This window comes from Megalobrama amblycephala, linkage group LG1, assembly GCF_018812025.1.
Source record: "Megalobrama amblycephala isolate DHTTF-2021 linkage group LG1, ASM1881202v1, whole genome shotgun sequence".
Lineage (NCBI taxonomy): Eukaryota > Metazoa > Chordata > Actinopteri > Cypriniformes > Xenocyprididae > Megalobrama > Megalobrama amblycephala.
Genome location: NC_063044.1, coordinates 16,621,989 through 16,642,386, shown reverse-complemented (window position 1 = coordinate 16,642,386; position 20,398 = coordinate 16,621,989). Strand labels below are relative to the sequence as shown.

Below are 20,398 nucleotides of genomic sequence, written 5' to 3'. Positions count from 1 at the left end.
TGACATTAATGTGTTTGTTGGTGCATTTACAACAGCACACACCCGTCTGGAATTGTACGAACTCATGGATAAACTCGGCGATCGCTTGTTATACTCAGACACAGACAGCGTTATATTTGTATCAAGGGATGGGGACTGGGTACCGCCTCTGGGTGATCATTTGGGGGAGCTGACGAATGAGATAGATGACGATGATTATATCACAGAGTTTTGCTCTAGCGGGCCAAAAACTTATGGTTATCGTACTGCCAAAGGGAAAGTGGTCATGAAGGCTAAGTGTATAACGCTGATTAGATTCTTTGATCGACTTAGTTGATGGGTATGTGACATCACGTGACACTACACAATACATCCTGGCCCACACTGAAAACATTGTGAGGAATAAAAGGACTCTCACATTGCACAACAAATCAGTCGTTAAAAGGTTTAAGGTGGTGTATAATAAACGAAGACTTTTGTCTGATTTCACCACAGTACCTTATGGCTACTGATTCGATGATGCACAGAGGGTCGCGGGATGTCTCTGATTTCGATTTCAGACTTCAACATCCATTCACTGCAGTGATAAGCAGTCCTTCTAATTCGGGGAAGAGTTATTTTGTAAAAAGTCTGTTAGAAAATGGGTTAAATATGATTTCTAAAAAAATTGAAGACATAGTTTTTTTGTATGATTGTTTGCAACCTCTGTATGATGAATTACTTAAATTATATGACATTAAATTTGTGGAAGGAATACCCGAGAGTCTGAATAGTGATGATTTACTACCTGTGAACAGAGCTAATCTTCTAATTATTGATGATATGATGCAAGAAGCTAGTGGTAACAAAGAAATCGAACAGGTCTTTACACAGTATGCGCATCATCGTAATCTCAGTGCTATATATATTGTCCAAAACTTATTTGTTCAAGGTAAATCCAGCAGAACCATTAGTTTAAACAACAATTACTTGATTCTGTTTAAAAACCCCCGGGATGCCAATCAAGTCTCGGTGCTAGGGCGCCAAATGTATCCTGGAAATGCTAAATACTTTTTGGAGTGTTATCAAGACGCTACCAGCCGACCTTTTGGATATTTAGTGATAGACTATAAAGCAAAAACTCCTGAACAATTCCACCTCAGAACCGGTTTGCTTTCCGACCGCCAAGTGGTTTATCTCCCGAAAAAAGAAGAACATGATCAGTTCGCCAAGTCTGCCAGACTTTGTAAGCATCTACCGTTGTTAAAACTGATACATAAAGCTACGCCTAAACAACGACGGCTTATTTTACAATCAGCGTCTGACGAACTCATTTTAACATTGTGTGAAGTAGCCCTTAACATCCTCTATGGTACGATCCCTATCAACAGACAGCAGTACCAGAAACTTAAAAGAAGAAAAAAAGAAATTTCATTTGTCACCAATAAAAAAATTGGGATATCTGCCAAGAAGCGAGTCTTCAATCAGACTGGAGGATTTCGTTTACCACTCCTAAGCGTCGCAGTACCCTTTATTTCCAGCTTAATAGCTTCTAGACGGGGTTGAGGATGGAGTATGCGGAGAAAATGTATTTAGTACCCCAACACCAGCTGGAAAAGCTGAAAAATGAAAATGTTCGCGAGAATATTCAACAGGTCGTAGAGAACGATCATCCATATTCATTATGGATTTCTTATGGATTCATCCATAAGAAATATCTTACTCAGGTCTGATTTGAGTCAGTACGAAAAAGCCAAACTCTACTCAAACATCCTGAACAGGTTTTTGACAATCGTTAAACAAGGTGATCGGGAGAGTAACGTTTTAACGCTATCGCTACCGTATTCTGAACACGATCATAAAGACGAACAACCAACAAGAATGCCTGAAGACAACGGCGGTGTGGATGACGTTGTGAGTGAAGTTCTGAAGAATTTACCGTCAAGAAGTGTGAAAAACAGTAGATACATATTAGACAAAATGTCTTATGCTAAAGGACTGAGTGCATGGAACAAGTCGGGGGAGTTTGTGTTCAGGGGGAAAGCTATACCTGGTTCACACATGCTCGACTTGTTAAAGAATGTCACAGCACCACAAAAGGTTCGGGATGACAGAAGACCGCAAGGATGGTCAGAGTTTCTACACTCATTTGCCGAGTTAAACATTGCTTTTTCTACTGTGCCGAATCGTAATGTTAGACGGGCAATTAATTCTTTAAAAAGACCTGATGCTGCTACACCGGAATATGAAAGTCCTTCTAAAAAAGTAAAAAGACCTGATACTGCTACACCGGAATATGAAAGACCTTCTAAAAAAGTAAAAAGTTCTGATATTGTTACAGCAGAGCGTAAATCATTTTCTAAAAAACCAAAACGAAAAAAAAAAAATAGTATGTCGGTCGGCTGCTTCAGAAGGTTTTGTGTTTAAATCACCGACTACCGGTCAAAGTCAATGGTTAGAATTTTAACATGATTGTGAATATTTTGTCTCATGATGTGTATATGTTTTGATCAAATTTGAAATAAAAACACAATAATAAAGATATCAGTTTCAAGAGTCTTTATTTATAATAATAAAAAATACAATGTAAATTGATTACTCAATTATGGTTTGTATAAGTATTACACGTTTGCACACACTGAATACATGAAAATTTTTCAATACAAACATTCGGTTTTAATCTTTTCACAAAGCACGATACCATTTTATCATTTTTAATGTAATCATCGCTATACAGTTTCATCACGTCGTTATAGTCATGACCCCTGGCCAAATGATACAGAAAAAACACACAGTGCTGCCCGCAAATGTCCGATTCAAAATTTTGGACACGTCTGTCAGAATATATAGTCTCATCAGCATTGGTTAGCAGAAAGTTTTTGATGGTGGCTGGAAAGCGGTCGCTGTCAGGGGGATTGCCAAAACTGTCTAAAAAATACCCGGTACCATCACTTTGTAAATAAACAGCCAACCAATGTTCCCCTGATAACTCGGCTGGATGGGTATTCATTATCAGCATGGATGGTAAGTTTCTTAATGGTCTTTCAGGCAGTTGATCACTCGGGAGAACCCCGAGAAAATGAACATTGCACGAAATTTTGTCCATGATGGCCGTGAGCTGTACGGTGTTCATTTCAATAGTAATTGACCAGAACCTGTCTGCGGTTAGAAATTTCAATCAGACTGTCAAAAACAGCATAAACAATTAAGTTAATAGTATGCGGTAACGGTTGTCTGAAGCGGGCCTCGAGTCTGATGTTACCGGACTTGATGAGTGATATGTGCTGACCACAGTCTTCGTCAGGTGTGAGATTAAAGGCATAAAGGGTGTAACCGTTCAGAAAATCATTTCTGTCGATAGAGAGCGGTTGATTTTTAAGATGTCTTCCAGACGCCATCGCCAACTGATAAAATTCTCGTACCGCCAACCCTGATTCAAAATTTGGTTGTAGTGGTTTGGTGGGGAATTGCTGACCGTCAACATAGACTGCAAGGAACTCCAAATTGTAATGTTTGAATGCAAATGGGTTTTTCTCGTAGGTGCCTGTGAAGGCGTCATTATCGACCATACCCAGGATGATAGATTTTGGTAGTGTTCCTAAAAACAAATTTTCTTGATTTGACACACGAGACCCAGCCGGTATGGAGAAATTTTTCAAGCAAACCCGATCTATCGGATACTTGGCTGTGCTCGAGAGTAATGCCTGGGCATGTCCCAGTCTCACAGGCGGTGATACAGTGACTTTCTTGACGAATAGGCTCGCTGACTGAATATTTAATTTGTACGCCACATCACCGTCTCTCATCAGGCAGAATTCGTCTTTGGCTCTGATCATACGTATTTTAATGTCCACACCATTCAACATTAACTTTTCCTGAAAGAAGATATCGCTGTGTATAGGTGCCAACAGTTCCACCACTCGACTGTTCGCTGTGTAAGAAGCCCTCTTTGTCAACCCCTGGTTATCACCGCCAGGGTCGGTCTCATCCATATGACCGGCTGTGTCTTTGTAAAACAGCCCTGTGGAGAAAAGCGATTCCAGCGCATCTTTACTGTAGTTGATGAGACTCTCGATGATACATCGATAAGCATATGTCCTTGAACTCTGAGATATCAATCGATCACCGAGACTCACATCGACTTGTGAAAATACAGTAGCCCCAGGGTAATTTATCAGTCCGACCTTTGCATCATTTGCTAAATCTGCACCATTAGGTCTTGTGATTTTAAGACGTAGGTACAACGTGTTATTTAGATCGATGTAATCTTCTCCAGTTCCAGCTATAAAAAACTCCAAAGGTGAAGAATCAGATATAGCCGATAAAGGGGGTACTTCTAAATACCCGTTTTTCTCAATAACTGTTTGCGTCAACTCGGACTTGATACATTCTGCTGACATGCGGTGAAGTAAGGCCAGGTTAGAATATGGTTCTCTTAATTGATACGTTTCGCTTTACAGTCTTCTTACGCTTTCTGTGCACGACTGAGTGCTTCTTAGGTCTACGCTTTGTTTTCTTTATTGAATGACCACGCCTCCTTATACCCGGCGGTTTAGACATTCTATTATGGGTCATGACCATTAGACCCGAGCCGTCTTGAGGTTTGGTGTTATCGTTATATGATCTTAACAACGCGTTTGAGACGACATCGGTTACTATATTTTTAGCGGCCGATTTTAGGTGGGGTTTAGCAATACTGAACCCCCTTTTCAACAAAGGTATGGCCATCCTAAACAATCCTCTGAAAAGTCCACCGAGCCCTGCCCCATACATAACACCCCCTCCTGCATATCTGGGTAGCCCCGCTCCGGCCTGATTTTGGTAATAGTTAACATATTCCGTAGCATCCATCCCGCTTGGGTTATAATATGACATTTTGTTAAAAAATAGATTGTTTCACCGGTTTAAAGTGAAGTTTTACAATGACTTTCCCGTAAGAAAATGGTATTTCACGTTTTGGTCGTCCTTCAGTTCTATGGTAATGTCTGTGATGAACTCCTTGTTGATCGATGCGTAATGGGGTTTGTCGTATCTAACACTGACAATATCATTGTTTTCACCCGTTATATGTACACATCTCAAAAGGGGGATACATACGAATCACCGACCAATTGATATTGGATAATGTCGGTGTATACGTACATCGTATAGAAACCCGCTCTGATATTGGTTGAATGAGGAGCATATGTAATTTTACTCGTTGTAAAATCAGCATCTTTATGGTAGGCCGAACGTCCAAAAGGATCATCCGGTTTCAGACCTAAAATAGTGGCCAGTTTCCCAAAGAAGGATAAAGCGATGTTAGGTTTCGCAAGCAGATACACTTTGTTTTTTAAAGCGTCGTGAGTCAATACACCCGATGGTCCGAGAGCATTATTTATTGTACGGGTCACCTCACGAAGGTTATTGTAGTACCCGCCATCTATTTGATACATTTGATTTATTGATACAGTAAACTCTGATAACTCTTTAAACACCTTTTCACCGGATTTGTTTGTGTGTGGTAAGGGGGCAGCGTGTAGGATAAAAAGTCCATCATCGTCGTTAAAGGTGTACCAACTTCTAGGATATTCAATTTCAACGAGAGCGACTTCCCATTTACCTTTCAAATTGATAGGGCTTGCTAACCTTGTTTTGTAACTAGATATACGGTTTTCAGGATAAACTGACAAAGAAGCGTTGCACGGTAGCGTAACGTAGAAACCATTGTCATCCATGGTAACCCCTTTACTAAAATGATCTTATCGTGTGTGGTTGATGTGTTTTAAGGCGTTTACAAGTCGACCAGAGATTTTTTGTCTATATAGCTATTAAATTTTGAAGGCCATCCTAACCATTTCACTAATACAAGCGTGGATCTCCCCTGTTTTTTCTCCCCTAAAATCTTTTCTACCTTGAACGCTTTGTTTTCACTCACAATTATTTTTTGTAACTCTTTTTCATAAAAAACTCTGTCGATGACCTCCCCATCATAATCAGACAGTCTGTATATGGGCGGTTGACGCGGGATACATGAGGCAATAGTGAAAAATTCTTCTGTGGAGTTCTGTTCATATCCTTTGGCAAATGGACCTCGCACTTTAGAAATTCGAACGTCTCCGACTTTATATTTAAATACAACTTTTTCATTCTTCTTTATATCTCCGTACAGATTTTGAAACACCAGAGCCTCATTTTCTTTGTTGACGTCCACCGGTCTCATCCTAATACTTCGATGATAACTGGTGTTGTATCCCTGCATAATATCTTGTAAAACATCTATATATCGCTGAGAATTTGTAGCTGTTAAAAACCTCCACACTCAACTTTTTAACGTTCTATTAAAACGTTCTATTAAAACGTTCCACAACGCTGGCTTTCAAATCCGTAGCAGTTGTGAAATGATTAATGTCATGCTTTTTCATTACATCTTGAAAATGTTTGTTGAAAAATTCCTTCCCCTGATCCGTCTGCAATTTCTGCGGTACGCGACCCTCTTTGAGTATAGACTTAAACGCTTTAGTAACCTCGAGTCCCCTTTTATTTTTTAGCACACGAGCCCAGGCGTACTTGCTAAAAACATCGATACATGTTAACATATATTTATTATCATCATTTTCCTTGGAATATGCCGACATGTCAACGAGATCTGCTTGGAACTGGGTATCCACTCCGTACACTACAACTCTATTACGTATGTATTTTATAGGAGCGGTTCTGTGTAATGTGTAAGCATCCTCCCCGGCCAACCAATCTGAAACCTGCTTATCACTTAGACGCACTCCGCATTCCTTTAAGACGGCATCTTTTAATCGTTTTTTACCTCCTAAAGAACCGGGGTTGGACGGCGTGTAATAAACTTTTTTCATAAGCTCCGACATGTTGTTGTTTCAGCCTATCCAAAGAATAAGACATACAACTGGAGTGAATCAATCATTTATTAAAATTCAATGTAATGACGTTACAGATGATAAAAGAAAATATTTAAAACAAGAAACATGATGACCGTATGATCTAAATATGTATAAATTGAAATGGGGGTTACATAATGATCGTATGATCTGAATAATAAGTGATACAAGAATAAATTGAAATGCGATTACATAAGGACTGCATGCTCTAAATAAGAATAGAATAGAATGGAAATACATACTAAGTAAAGTGTTATAATGACATTACATGTAGTCTAGCCAGAAAAGAAAATCTCGGCATGCCTTCAAATCACGGTCTAGGACATAGTTGACCATTGTTTCAATAATATCACACATGGTGAAAGCATCAACACCACGTTTTCTAGTCACTTCAACACAAACATCTGTTACATAGGTAAAGATACAGAGGATGTCACTGTGGCGAAATTCTTCGCTACATTGAGTCATCACATCCAGAACATTTCGTATCATTTCATTCATCAGGTTGGGTTCCTTTAACACATATGTTTGTCAAATCTTCCCATGAATCTGCCAGTCCTCTTATATGACACATGTATTTCTTGAGATTTGATTCACGGGGGGTACCCTCATCATCATCAACATCATCTTCATCTTCATCTTCATCCGAATCGGGTGCATCTTGGATCATCTTTTCCAGTAATGCAATCATTTGTCTTTTGTAATGACTTTTAAACAGAAATTCGATGATGCTCCTTCGGCTACATACAGCACCCATGGTGGCGGTGGTGGTGGTGGAGTCTGGCTCACTCTCCATTCACAAGTGAGAAACCTTTCCAGAGATCGACGGTGTTGTGCACCACTTTCTCACAGGATTTGTCCAGAAGTTTCTCTCTGATTTCTTGTAGCTTTGCAGCTATGAATGGTTCGTCTTTTAATTCGTGCAGAATAGCTCCGGCTGCTCCTTGAATTCTCTGAGGATGAGACTTTAAGCCAGACCGGTGTAGGGCGTAGGCTATGATGGTTCGGAGATCAGGTTTAAACAGTTTGCGGGTCAGCTCATCAAAGTGAGAGTCGAAAAAGTAGGTGGGTGGTTCAAACAGGCATGAATGTTGCAGTTGGCTGGGATGATTTATCGCACAGCCTTCACAGTCCTCCTTTAGCTTTTCATCGATGAGATGTTGCAGGAGTACAGCAATCAGAGCTTTGATGATTTTGAATGCGAGGTCGGTGAAGCATCCGTCTGGGGCATCGATTCCCTTGTTGGTTGAGGTAGAGGGAGTGTCAAATAGGTAACTCAGGTTGTGATGTCCGAGTTCTTTGCAGAATTTATCTAACCATTTTTTACTGGCAGCAGATGTTCCGGGTTCGTCTGGCTGAATATTATCAGCACCGTTGTCATCAGGTGGGTCAGGACCGTGGTCGAAAGAAGGACTGTAGCTGCAGCCTGGAGCATCGTCTTGAGACATGACTTATAAAGCTGTTGTGCGGGGTGGGACTGGCTTGCAGCACTTCTTATGGCTGTAGTGAATGGGCGGGGACGGCAAAAAGTATGTGCCGCTGCGCGCGCATCTCTCATGGTGGAACAGCTGCACTTTAACTTTATTGTAGCCATCACGCATGTCACACCATTTGAACATTTTGTTTATGATTGAAAAAAGACAACTCAGCAGATCCCGATCGCACCACTTGAACAAAAATTGCATTTCGTACATGTCGAGATGATCATTTTGTACGATTACTCCTGAGACATCGCTGAGCTTCATCTTGTCTTTACAGCAGAATATGTAAATGCACTCATCCGGATTCTTATTAGAGTGATCACCCACCACTCGGTACCGGAGATTCGGTGTTACTCCGTCCCACTCTGCGATGTACAAAGGCCTTTCTCAATAGTCATCCAGATTTTTGTACACACGTGTGTAGAATAAAGTCCAGTCCTTTTCAGGAAATACCAGACAGGGGTCTCTTTCCGGTGTAAATTCACCGGCGCTGTCAGCGGTGTAGAGTGTGACAACTCGAGACGGTTTATGGAATATGTAACCGAATAGACGCTTACTGTTCAACCTAAATTCGTCTCTCACATACTCCTTATTCTCGTGGAGAAAATTTGTCAAATAGACATGCCATCGTTCTTTTTTTTTCGGAGCCAGAGTCAGACTTTTCATCATCTCTTCATCCCATTCCATCTCTGGGGTTTTAGGTGAGTATGAACTAGCCATGTTTCACAACTCTTTTCTGTTTCCACAGAACATCACGCTCACTATTTATACAAACATGAAATGGAATGCGGATGCTGACACATCTGCTACACCCATTACCCACCCAAGACTTCAAATACAGCTGTCAAGTTTATAAACGACCCATCTACAATTTATACACCCAGAAGACAACCAAACTCCACAGGACAACATCGTTATTCAAATATTGCCTGAGGATGCCAGTGTCAAAGGTCAAGGGTGATTGAACGGTCAACGTGAAGGGAGGGGTAACATCATGGGTGGTCCCCCATGGGACATAGGTCAAAAGGTCATCATCAATCATTTTGACACAGTAGCCTCCCTATACTCTCTCTCCTGTGAATTAGCAATAAAGTTCAGAGTCTTAGCTTGATGTTCAGTCTCATTTTCCCCCCTTGGAACAGATGTACACCATTTAATATCTAGCTGATCATCATAAACATACACTCCCTCCCAGTCTGTTTCATGACAGGCAATATAATCACAGTCAAGGAAAACAAGCATGATCCACACAAAAGGCGGAAGCAGGCAAAGCAAAATGGTTTTGATCTTTTGATATTTAGAACATCGAGGTTCACGTTTCATTAGCTGTAAAATAATACACATTAAAGCAAAAACAAAAACAAAAGGTGCAATAAAGATGAGGTTTGTTATTACTTCATTCAGTTGTTTTTTGCATGGGCATGAAAAATCTTTATCAATCAAAGCTTCCAAAGGAATTAACAAAATGCTTAATGGAAGAGAGATGGAAAGAGAATTTTTGTCCAGCAAACTTCTAAAATAGTCACATATTTCATTTATTGAAGGCATCTTCTGAGGTCTACACGGCGCTCAACAGCTAAATTTGATGATGTTTCGATTGCTCCTGTTTTACAGTCTCAGGAAATGCTTGGAATCTGGATGATCAGATGCTCAGGAAATGCTCAAGGCTGGACAGGTCCCCTAAAATAAATGAATAATATTTTTTTCACATTGCAATTTTTAATATATACAGTTTTAAAAAATTGCTTAGACACTAAAAGTGGAACTTGAGGCCAACTCAGTGAAACCATTTACTCATACAGTACCTAATCTTCAGAGCAAGTCTGCAAAACTGCAAGGGGTGTAATGGTACATGTATTCATCCCAAACCATCATGGTACGGACATAATGATTCAGTGCATACAGTAAGACGACGAATAGAGTCAGTCACAGGTGATACACATGTTAATGCAATGCTATTTGCTATCCGCCACAACAGGAAAAAGCAGAAGAATAAAAGACGATCTATGTACCATCCCAAATCAAGAGGTCAGATGGCATGCAAGAGCTTGCTAGTAGCCTGTACACTGAGTTTCGATTAATTTTTATGAAGCGCTCCACAAACTTCACACAAAGGAAAAGTGGCATCTTTTTGTTTCCTATATTTTTACAAAAGAGAGAGCGCTCAAAATACTACATCATTTATGGTCATACAGATAGGAGTAACTGTAGGGTCTGTTTTTATTTAAGTTGTTTCCTTTGTTATAATGAGACAAAATGAGAAAAACTGTACAAAATTCAGAGAATAAGATAATATTTACTTCATGGAAAAGCACTGTTCCACATTAGTTTTAAAAAATTTAAATAATTGTTTTTAATTTCCTTTTTAATTTCTTTAATTTTTAACGAAACACAACACAGTCCCTATAGTACTCTAGTATATTTCATTCATCTTCAAACATGAACGAAAGGAAATGGGAATGACATGAGTGTGAATAAATTGCCTTTTTTTTTAACAAACAACAATCAATACTGTGAGTGAAAAACAGTCCCACAACAAAGAAGAAATGCAAATCAGTAAAATGATCTATGTAAGAAACACGTTGTGATTTTTATATACACAGATTTTTTCAATCGTCTTTTTTTCCTCTTACCTTTAAAACAAAAATGAAGTAAGTTTGGTCTCTTTTCCTCTTTGTTTCAGAAGTCACTTAGAGTCTAAGTAAGGACAGTAGCATCATGTAACAATGAAAGTATTCTGCAGCAAGAAACGGCTTTATAAAATGACAGCCCTTGTGACTTCAGTAGTAAATAGAGATAGATTTTGTTTGCGGTATCTATGAAACCTATTAAACAAGTAACATGTTAATATTTGCTGATGCACAATTGATAATAAATCACAAGACAAGGAATAAGGATATGGACAAAGTACATAATGAAAAAGTGTAAAATAGGGGTCAACTATTTTCTTTGAAAGCAATTGGTTTAGTTAAACTATATCCGTATCAGTTTTGTTTTCAGACCGTGCCAAAATAGTTAAATGGTTGATTAACAAGAAAGTGTCGAAAAGGTTGCTCATGATCTTTATTACAACAATCCACACCCACATGACAAGCTAATGGTACAGCCCATAGTGTAAAATCACTTCGAAAATACATTGAAATACACCGAAACACTGAAAATGTAAAAAATATAAAAAGGAAAAAAATTAAAAACTACAAACATGAGAGAATAATTTTCTCTCTCTTTTAAAGGTGCCCTAGAAAGAAAAATTGAATTTATCTCGGCATAGTTGAATAACAAGAGTTCAGTACATGGAAATGACATACAGTGAATCTCAAACACCATTGTTTCCTCCTTCTTATGTAAATCTCATTTGTTTAAAAGACCACCGAAGAACAGGCGAATCTCAACATAACACCTACTGTTACGTAACAGTCGGGATCATTAATATGTACGCCCCCAATATTTGCATATGCCAGCTCATGTTCAAGGCATTAGACAAGCCAGTATTAACGTCTGGATCTGTGCACAGCTGAATCAACAGACTTTATGCAGGTAAGCAAGCAAGAACAACAGCAAAAAATGGTAGATGGAGCAATAATAACTGCGGATCATCTTGTGAAAAAGGGTTCTAGGGCACCTTTAAAGACTCTGTGGTCCCACTTAAGAAGTGAAGGTATGTACCTGCCACCTTCAATACATTTACTTTTGATGTAGTTAGTAAGTATTCTGGCATTTCTCTTTGCTTTCATTATGTGTTGTTTCATTAGACTTTCCTTAGTAAAGTTAATTTGGCCAAAGGTTTCAGGCAAATGTCTCGTGCAAAGATTTTGGTGTTGGGACATCCACTGCAGACCCTTTGTGCCTGTCATCAACACCTTTAAAGACACCACCCAAAAGACCTCGTATAGACCTTGATGAACAGCTGGAGGATAATACAGGTGCTGGTCATATAATTAGAATATCGTGAAAAAGTTCATTTTTTTATTGTAAATTATTTTTAAAAATGAAACTTTCATATATTCTAGATTCCCTACATGTAAAGTAAAACATTTCAAAAGTTTTTTTATTTTTTAAATTTTGATGATTAGAGCGTACAGCTCATGAAAGTCCAAAATCCTGTATCTCAAAATATTAGAATATTTTCTAAGATCAATCAAAAAATGGATTTTCAAAACAGAAAAGTTCAAGTTCTTTAAAGTATATTCATTTGTACACTCAATACTTGGTCGGCAGCACATATTACAGCAAATGACTTGCTCCTAGCACAAATTACAGCATCAGTGAAGTGTGGCATGGAAGTGATCAGCCTGTGGCACTGCTGAGGCACTATTGAGCCTTCAGATCATCTGTATATTGTTGGATCGACTGTTTCTCATCTTTCTCTTGAAAATATCCCATAGATTCAGGGGTCAGGCATGTTGGCTGGCCAATAAAGCACAGTAATATCATGGTCAGCAAACCACTTGGAAGTGGTTTTTGCACTGTAGGCAGGTGCTAAAGTCCTGCTGGAAAAGGAAATCAGCATCTCCATAAAGCTTGTCAGCAGATGGAAGCATAAAGTGCTCCAAAATCTCCTGGAAGATGGCTGCATTGACTTTGCACTTGATAAAACACAATGGACCAACACCAGCAGACGTCACGGCCCCCCAAATCATTACTGACTTCAGAAACTTCCCACTAGACTTCAAGCAGCTTGGATTCTGTGCCTCTCCAGTCTTCCTTCAGACTCTGGGACCATGATTTCAACATGAAATGCAAAATTTACTTTTATCTGTAAAGAGGACTTTCGACCACTGTTCACTGTCCAGTTCTTTTTCTCCTTAGCCCAGGTAAGATGCTTCTGACGTTGTTTCTGTTTCAGAAGTGGCTTGGTAGTCCTTTTCCTGAAGATGTCCGAGTGTGGTGACTCTTGATGCGCTGACTCCGGCTTCATTCGACTCATTGTGAAGCTCTCCCAAGTGTTTGAATCGGCTTTACTTGACAGTATTCTCAAGCTTGCGGTCATCCCTGTTGCTTGTGCACCTTTGCTTACCCAATTTCTTCCTTCTAGTCGACTTTACATTTAATATGCTTTGATACATCACTCTGTAAACAGCCACCACATTCAGTAATGACCATCTGTGACTTACTCTCTCTGTGGAGGGTGTCAATGATTGTCTCCTGGACCATTGCCAAGTCAGCAGTCTTCCCATTAGTGTGGTTACAAAGAACAAGAGATACCCAGAATTTATACTGTAGGGATGGTCATTTAATGAAACTCAAATGTAAATATTCTAATATTTTGAGATACTGGATTTTGGACTTTCATGAGCTGTACGCTCTAATCAACAAATTAAAAAAAAAACTTTTGAAATGTTTTACTTTACATGTAGGGAATCTAGTATAAATGAAATTTTCATTTTTTAAAATAATTTACAATGAAAAAATGAACTTTTTCACGATATTCTAATTATATGACCAGCACCTGTAGATATGCATGTGTAGTAAGTTGTTTGCCATTGTTCTGTTCCCGGCATTTCAGAGAAAGTCGACTGTTCAAAGTTCTTCCTTTTGCCAATATCTGCTTTTGTGTGTTACTTTTGTGTTAATAATAAAGATCCTTTTCTGAAATGCAATTTGTAATCTGTTGATTTAATGTACTTGAACTGAATTTTAATGTAATACACTTGTAGTGTAATACCAACATTCATGCTTAAGTATAACAAAATGGGGATAAAATTACAAATGAAATGTACTTTCAATTTGTTTCTACCTTACACTATAATAACATTGCACTGAAAGTATGTGTCTATGATGTTTAGGTTGTAATTGAACTTCACTTCAAAAACATTATTATTGTCATAGTGGGACACTTTAAAAGCACTAAATATAGTTAGGAAGTGCATTTGTAGATCACTTGAAATGTTACAGAGGCATACTAAATTAACTGTTTATAGTAATTATAAGTATGATCGCAGTATGCACAAAATGTACTTAAACACAACTATAATTTGCACTGCAATGCCTTTTTAAGTGTATTTCCATTAGAATGGAAATACAATGCAATTGTACTCTAAGTGTGCTTAATTGCTCATGAATCTTGATTTTCATTAGTGTATTTTAGTGCACTTGAAGTTTAAAAAAAGTTGTTCCATTTTAGTATACAATTTACACTAGAAGTGTAGTTAAATATATGTTAAGTTGAAGTTAATACATAATTGAATACACTTAACTATACTTGGATTTGACGAAAATAGTACAAAATGTAGAAAATATACTTAGTACACTTTATTAAAGTATATTTTTAATAGAATTCTTTTTCACCTGGGTGCTGAGCACAGGTGGGAGAATGTCTCAAGTAGATCCGGCAGTGTTCTATTGGTTGGATGAACAGTGTAAGGTTACTGGAGTACTCGCATGTCATGTTGATGATTTTCTTTGGGCAGGCTCAGAAAACTTTTTCAACAGATGTGATACCCATACTAAAGTCTGCATTCGATGTTGGACGTGAAGAACATGACAATTTCTGCTATGTCGGAATGGACTTTGTCACTATTAATGGTGTAGTTCATGTACATCAACATACATTGAAAACCTACAGCCTATTCGCCTGCAAGCAGCACGTGCAGTGCAGAGAGATGACTCTCTTAACCCTCTGGAGTCTGAGGCTGATTTGGGGCTTGGAGAAGTTTTGACATGCTCTGACATTTGTGCTTTTTTCAGTTGTTCATAAAAATATTAATGGAAAAAGTGTCATTACACTGTATTCAGCACAAACTATGCTACAATAATATGTGAGGAACATGTATGTACATGTTTGTGTTTTGAAGGAATAACATTTATGCATGGTTATTGAAAAAACAAAAAACTTAAGTCACTGAAATAAGGCCAAAAAAAGTATAGTAAATCTGTGTTCACAAGACTTTAGGGTATTGGAGGTTGTAAACTAGAGTTTTTGCTTCAAAATTATGTAAAAATTATGCTGCTTACTCCTTCATATAAAACAATATATTGATTTAGTTTTTGTAAGACACTTTTTGCCAAGAAACACAGTATGCGAGGAGGCGTGAATCACCACTGAAAATGGGCCATTCTCACCTGAGAAGACAAAAGAATTGGATAGTAATGAGCTGAAATGACTTGCATATTAATGAGGCATTTCAGTCAGGTAGGCTGTGAAAAAAACCTTCTGTGATGTCTCAAGCTCATCATGATATATGAAACATACAGAAAAATATTATTACAATATAAAGTAATGGTCTTATATTATACTTTAAAATATAACGTATTTCTGTGATGCAAAGAGTCTGAATATAGGCTTTTAGTTTAAAAGCATGCACATTTGGAGAAATATTGGATTCTCATATGCTTATGTCAATTTTCTATACAGAGGAGTTATATTAATTTGATATTCATTGTCATTACTATGAGCGCTGGTGTTTTCAATTCATCCTTGAAGTCGGAGGGCGCTCTCTGTGCATTTTTAGTCCACAAATTCATCTAAAGGAAGAAGAGGCTATTCCATGAATGGAGTTTCCAATTCATACTGCAGCCGGAGGGCGCTAAAGAAACAAAAACTCATCTAAAATTCATCTGTAGAAGAAAAGAAAACAGGAACTAACTGCATGTCTTCTAGAGATCGCTAACCATTGCTTTAACATCCAAATAAACACTTTTCAAGACAATAAATACACGATTGAGATGATGAATGCATGTGTTGCCTCAGAATTTGCATCTGAATAGCGCTGGCTCTGTGGGCGTGGCCGCATTAGCAGATAATGAGCTGAATCACGGATTTCTGACATGGCTCTCTTTTCATACAGATTACATAAACACAGAAGTTTTGTTTTCGATTTGACTTACATGATTTAAAACCTGACATCTTAACGTTTTTTTAGACATAAGTGTAATTTTTTTGTCATTAGTATTCACTAAGTTACAGTTCATTTTCTGAGAACTATCAGATTGAACTTCGTTCAGAGGGAGACGAGAGATCACGCATCATGTTAGTTTTCTTTATTTTACAAAAAGCACAACATTTTGTTTTTACTCTGAGTGTACACAAATGAAAGAAGATATTCCACAGATTAAAATGGTGTATAACTCTTAATTGTATGTGCAACATTGACGGAGTATTTTGAGTCACTTTCACACTGATAAGAAAAAAACCACGGTGGTATCGCCGGCGATACCGTCAGACCTCAGAGTGTTAATGAGACTGAAAAAGAGCAGCTTAGGTCAAAAATAAATATTCGACGTGTGGTGAGGAGTACTCTGGCAGGGGAAACTTTGGCCCTGTCAGATGGAATAGATAATGCAGTGTTTCTGGCTACCCTATTTTCTGAGCTCACCACTGGAAATGCTGAGATGAATGCTCCTCCCTTGATCTGTGTTACGGACAATCATTCTCTGTTTGATGCGCTTAAGTCAACGAAACAGGTCTCTGAGAAACGACTTCGACTGGACATCAGCAGTATAAAGGAGCTCATACAGAACAAAAGGATAAAGAAAATACTCTGGTCCGATACAAAAACTCAACTCGCTGACTGTCTTACAAAAAAAGGGAGCATCTGCTCTGGTGTTATTGAAAGCACTCAGTGAAGGACTATGGTGCTATGGAAAGCACTCAGCCTAGGACTGTAGATATTAAGCTTGAAAAGGGTAAATTTGAAAAGATTGAACACTTCCAATTGTGTGTGTAACAACTGTTCTGTTTACGGTAATTTTGGACTTTGTTATACAAGTTTTTTTATTTTATAACTAAAAAAAAAAAGACGTTTTTATTTCTTTAAGTAAAGGGAGATTGTTAACATGTTATTCCCCCCCTACTCTGTTCATTACAGCATAAGGTGCTTCTATTATGTTAAATACGGTACGGTGTGCCGTAGGTTGTTTTGCGCATGTGCAGCGCGGGTTGTTCGGTGTAGAGGTGACGATGATGCCTAACAGTTGTGGAAATAATAAACGTTGTGTTAGAAGTTGGCAAAGCTGAGGAATCGTTGCAGTTCTTTGATGGTTGAGGGAAGTGGCCAGTTGTGGATGGTTTCCACCTTCCTATGTTCCATCTTGATCCTGTGCTGGTCGATGATGTATCTGAGGAAATGGACCAAGGTGGTGTGGAACTTGCACTTCTCCAGCTTGAGGTATACGTGGTGTTGATGTAGCTTCTCCAGGACCTGGGAGACGTGGTGGTGATGTTCAGCCAAGTTCTGGGAGTATATAAGGATATCATCGATGTAGACGATCACGAACCATTGGAGATACTCCCGGAACACCCCATTCATGTAGTTTTGAAAGATGGAGGGCGAGCTGGACAGGCCATACGGCATGACCCGATATTCATAGTGTCCAGATGGTGTGATGAAGGCAGTCTTCCACTCATCCCCCCCGTCTAATGCGAGGTTGTATGCACTCCGCAGGTCCAGCTTGGAGAAGATGCGAGCTCCACATAGCTGTTCCAGGGCAGTGGGACCAGAGGAAAGGGATAACTGAACTTCACTGTCTGGGAGTTGAGTTGGTGATAATCTATGCATGGCCTCAAGCCTCCATCCTTCTTGGCCACAAAGGAGAAACTTGAAGCGGCAGGGGATGTAGATGGTCGAATAAACTGTTGTTTTTTTACTCCAGAGGGATAACAGTAATGCATTCTCCTCAAAGATAATGTATACATTAACATGATTAGAAAAAAAAGTGCCCCTGGAAATCAATTTAAGGGGTCAAATATTGGCCTTCAATGGGAAACTTATTTTTCCTGTAGGTGATAGTCCATAAAAACTGTCCAAGCAAAGTTAAACATTTGACATTTACTATGGAAACAATATAATTAATGCATCACACTGGTTTCTGTTTGGTATTGTACCTTGACTTGACCCTTATGCCTGGTTCAGACTACACGATTTTTTTTTTTGTCTGTTATGATAGTCACTGTGTCAGATTATGCGATTTTGACTCCAAAAATCTTGTCGTGTCCTGGACTTGAAACATGTCAGACTACACGTTGCTACGCGACCAATCGTCGCGACGCGCAAGAGAAACAAGAGTGTAAACAATGACGGAAGCAGCGTGTTTTGTACTGGCTGTCTTGTTTAGAAAAGCGCAAAAAAAGAAAGACATGGACACGTTCCTGGCTTGCTCGAAGAGGACAGTATGGGCTGTCAATCATCCAAAGAGAACTTGAGGTAAAATATCATTCTTTTCATATAAAATATTTTGTTATTACCCAGTAGTAAAAGCTTGCCATAAGTTACAGCTAATTTCAGTACTCACCGGGTTGCTGAAGGGCTTCCGCTATCGTTCGCCAGCATTTTTCTTTCTTTAATCTGTCGTGGTAGTCCCTCGATGAGACATCGTACAGGCAGGAGTACTGTTGCCACAGCTCCACAAACTTTTCCTCCTTTCGTAATTCCACCTAGCCGCACCATCACCTCTCTTGCGTTTCGCCATGTTTGAAAGTTGTGTAAAAAAAGCGTCTGTGCTCCGATTGGTCAGCGTCACCCATGTGACGGAACCGTCGTGAAGGACCGCAAAACAATTCAACATGCTAGTCTTTCTGCCGTGACATCGTGAACTATCGCAGACACGGTTTCGGTTGTCGCATACTATGACACACTATACGAGATGAAACGATCAATTCTCGCGTCCCGACGTCCATTATCGTTTACGAATCCCTACGACACCTTACGTCAAACGGATCGTGTCAGATTCGGCTAAATTCATGTAGTCTGAACCAGGCATTAGCAGCACTTGACTTGACCTGCTTGGATTGTGTGCACTGCGACTCAAGACTTGCTTCATACTTGCTGTTAGGGACTTCAGACTTAGGCCCCATCCACACGGAGACACGTTTCTTTGTATACGCACACATTTTGTATCAGATAGCCGTTTCGTCCACATGGATCCGGCGTTTTCGGAAGGTGAAAACGTTATGTCTTTGCGTTTTCGTGTGTACAGCCTATCTGTTTATTTTGTGAAATGATGATGTCATCACCCCACGTGTCGCGCTAACAGCACAAAACAGCACCAACAACAGCAATGGCAGACTCTAGATGCTTGTGTTCGTGCTGCAGAAGCTACTGAGCCAAAATAAAGTGTTATTTCTAAGCTTTACTATAGTTTGTATACAGCGCACAAGGTTTATGCGCATGCTCCAAGTCTTATTCGCCGTTTTAAGTGTATCCCTGTGGCAGAATTACAGTGCCACATACTGGTCTGGCATGTATACTACATCGTTTTGAGTCGTTTCAGTGGTTTCGTGTGGACGTAGATATTTCTTGAGACGAGGAAAGAAAAAGATCAGTTCCTCGTGTTTCATGTGGACGTAGCCTCAGAATTGAACACGTGTGACTTGCTCCCACCTCTGTTAAATACACATGGAATGATAATCATCAAAACACGGAAAAGGTGTGTTTAATTAGAAATTATGACAAACAATGAATGAGAATTTAGGCAAATAGTGACAGGGAAACAAAACCAAACAGAGCATGACCGTGACAGTCTCGTACTTTGTTCCTCACTTTGAGTCTCTGCTGTTGATTTGCAGTATGACAACAGCTTACTGTAGCCATCATAAATAAATACCAACTAAGACAACTAGGGATGCACCGATACCTTTTTTAATAATTAATTTGTTAATTATTTATTAATTTTCAAGTTGTTTACTTGAATGTTTATTAATGGTTATATAGTAAATGTTTATATAATTACAGTGTTTTAAACAAGTGAATCCTATTAGAAGTTACATGTGTTGGCCGTGCTGGAGCATTTCCTGTAGCCTACATCAACCTGCTGAGTGAAGAGCAAAAAGCAGATGACTTCACAAGACTAATGATGAGCACAGACAAAAGAGAGAGAATTAAATACAGTGCTTTTATTTCTAACATGTGCTCATTCTTGGCTGTATTTAAAGTATTCATGCAAAGTTACATCATTATTGGGACAGGACATGACAGATTATCTTACGTGGCTCTGTGAACTTAGTGAGCTGCATAAACTAGCTACATTTCAGGCATTTATGTTTAACACATCTAATTTGTGCATTAATGGCTGTTATGTTAAATTAAGTTTACTAATTACAGCTAATTAAAGATGCGCTGAAATGACGATCCT

At 38.9% G+C, this 20,398-nt stretch overlaps 1 protein-coding gene across 1 annotated transcript; it reads right to left on the bottom strand.

Moving 5' to 3' along the window:
- Positions 1–3,092: 3,092 nt before the first annotated feature.
- LOC125244104 (uncharacterized protein F54H12.2-like) lies at positions 3,093–4,358 on the bottom strand. The gene has a single exon (XM_048154426.1). The coding sequence runs from the start codon at positions 4,356–4,358 to the stop codon at positions 3,093–3,095; it is 1,266 nt and encodes a 421-aa protein (XP_048010383.1).
- Positions 4,359–20,398: the final 16,040 nt, after the last annotated feature.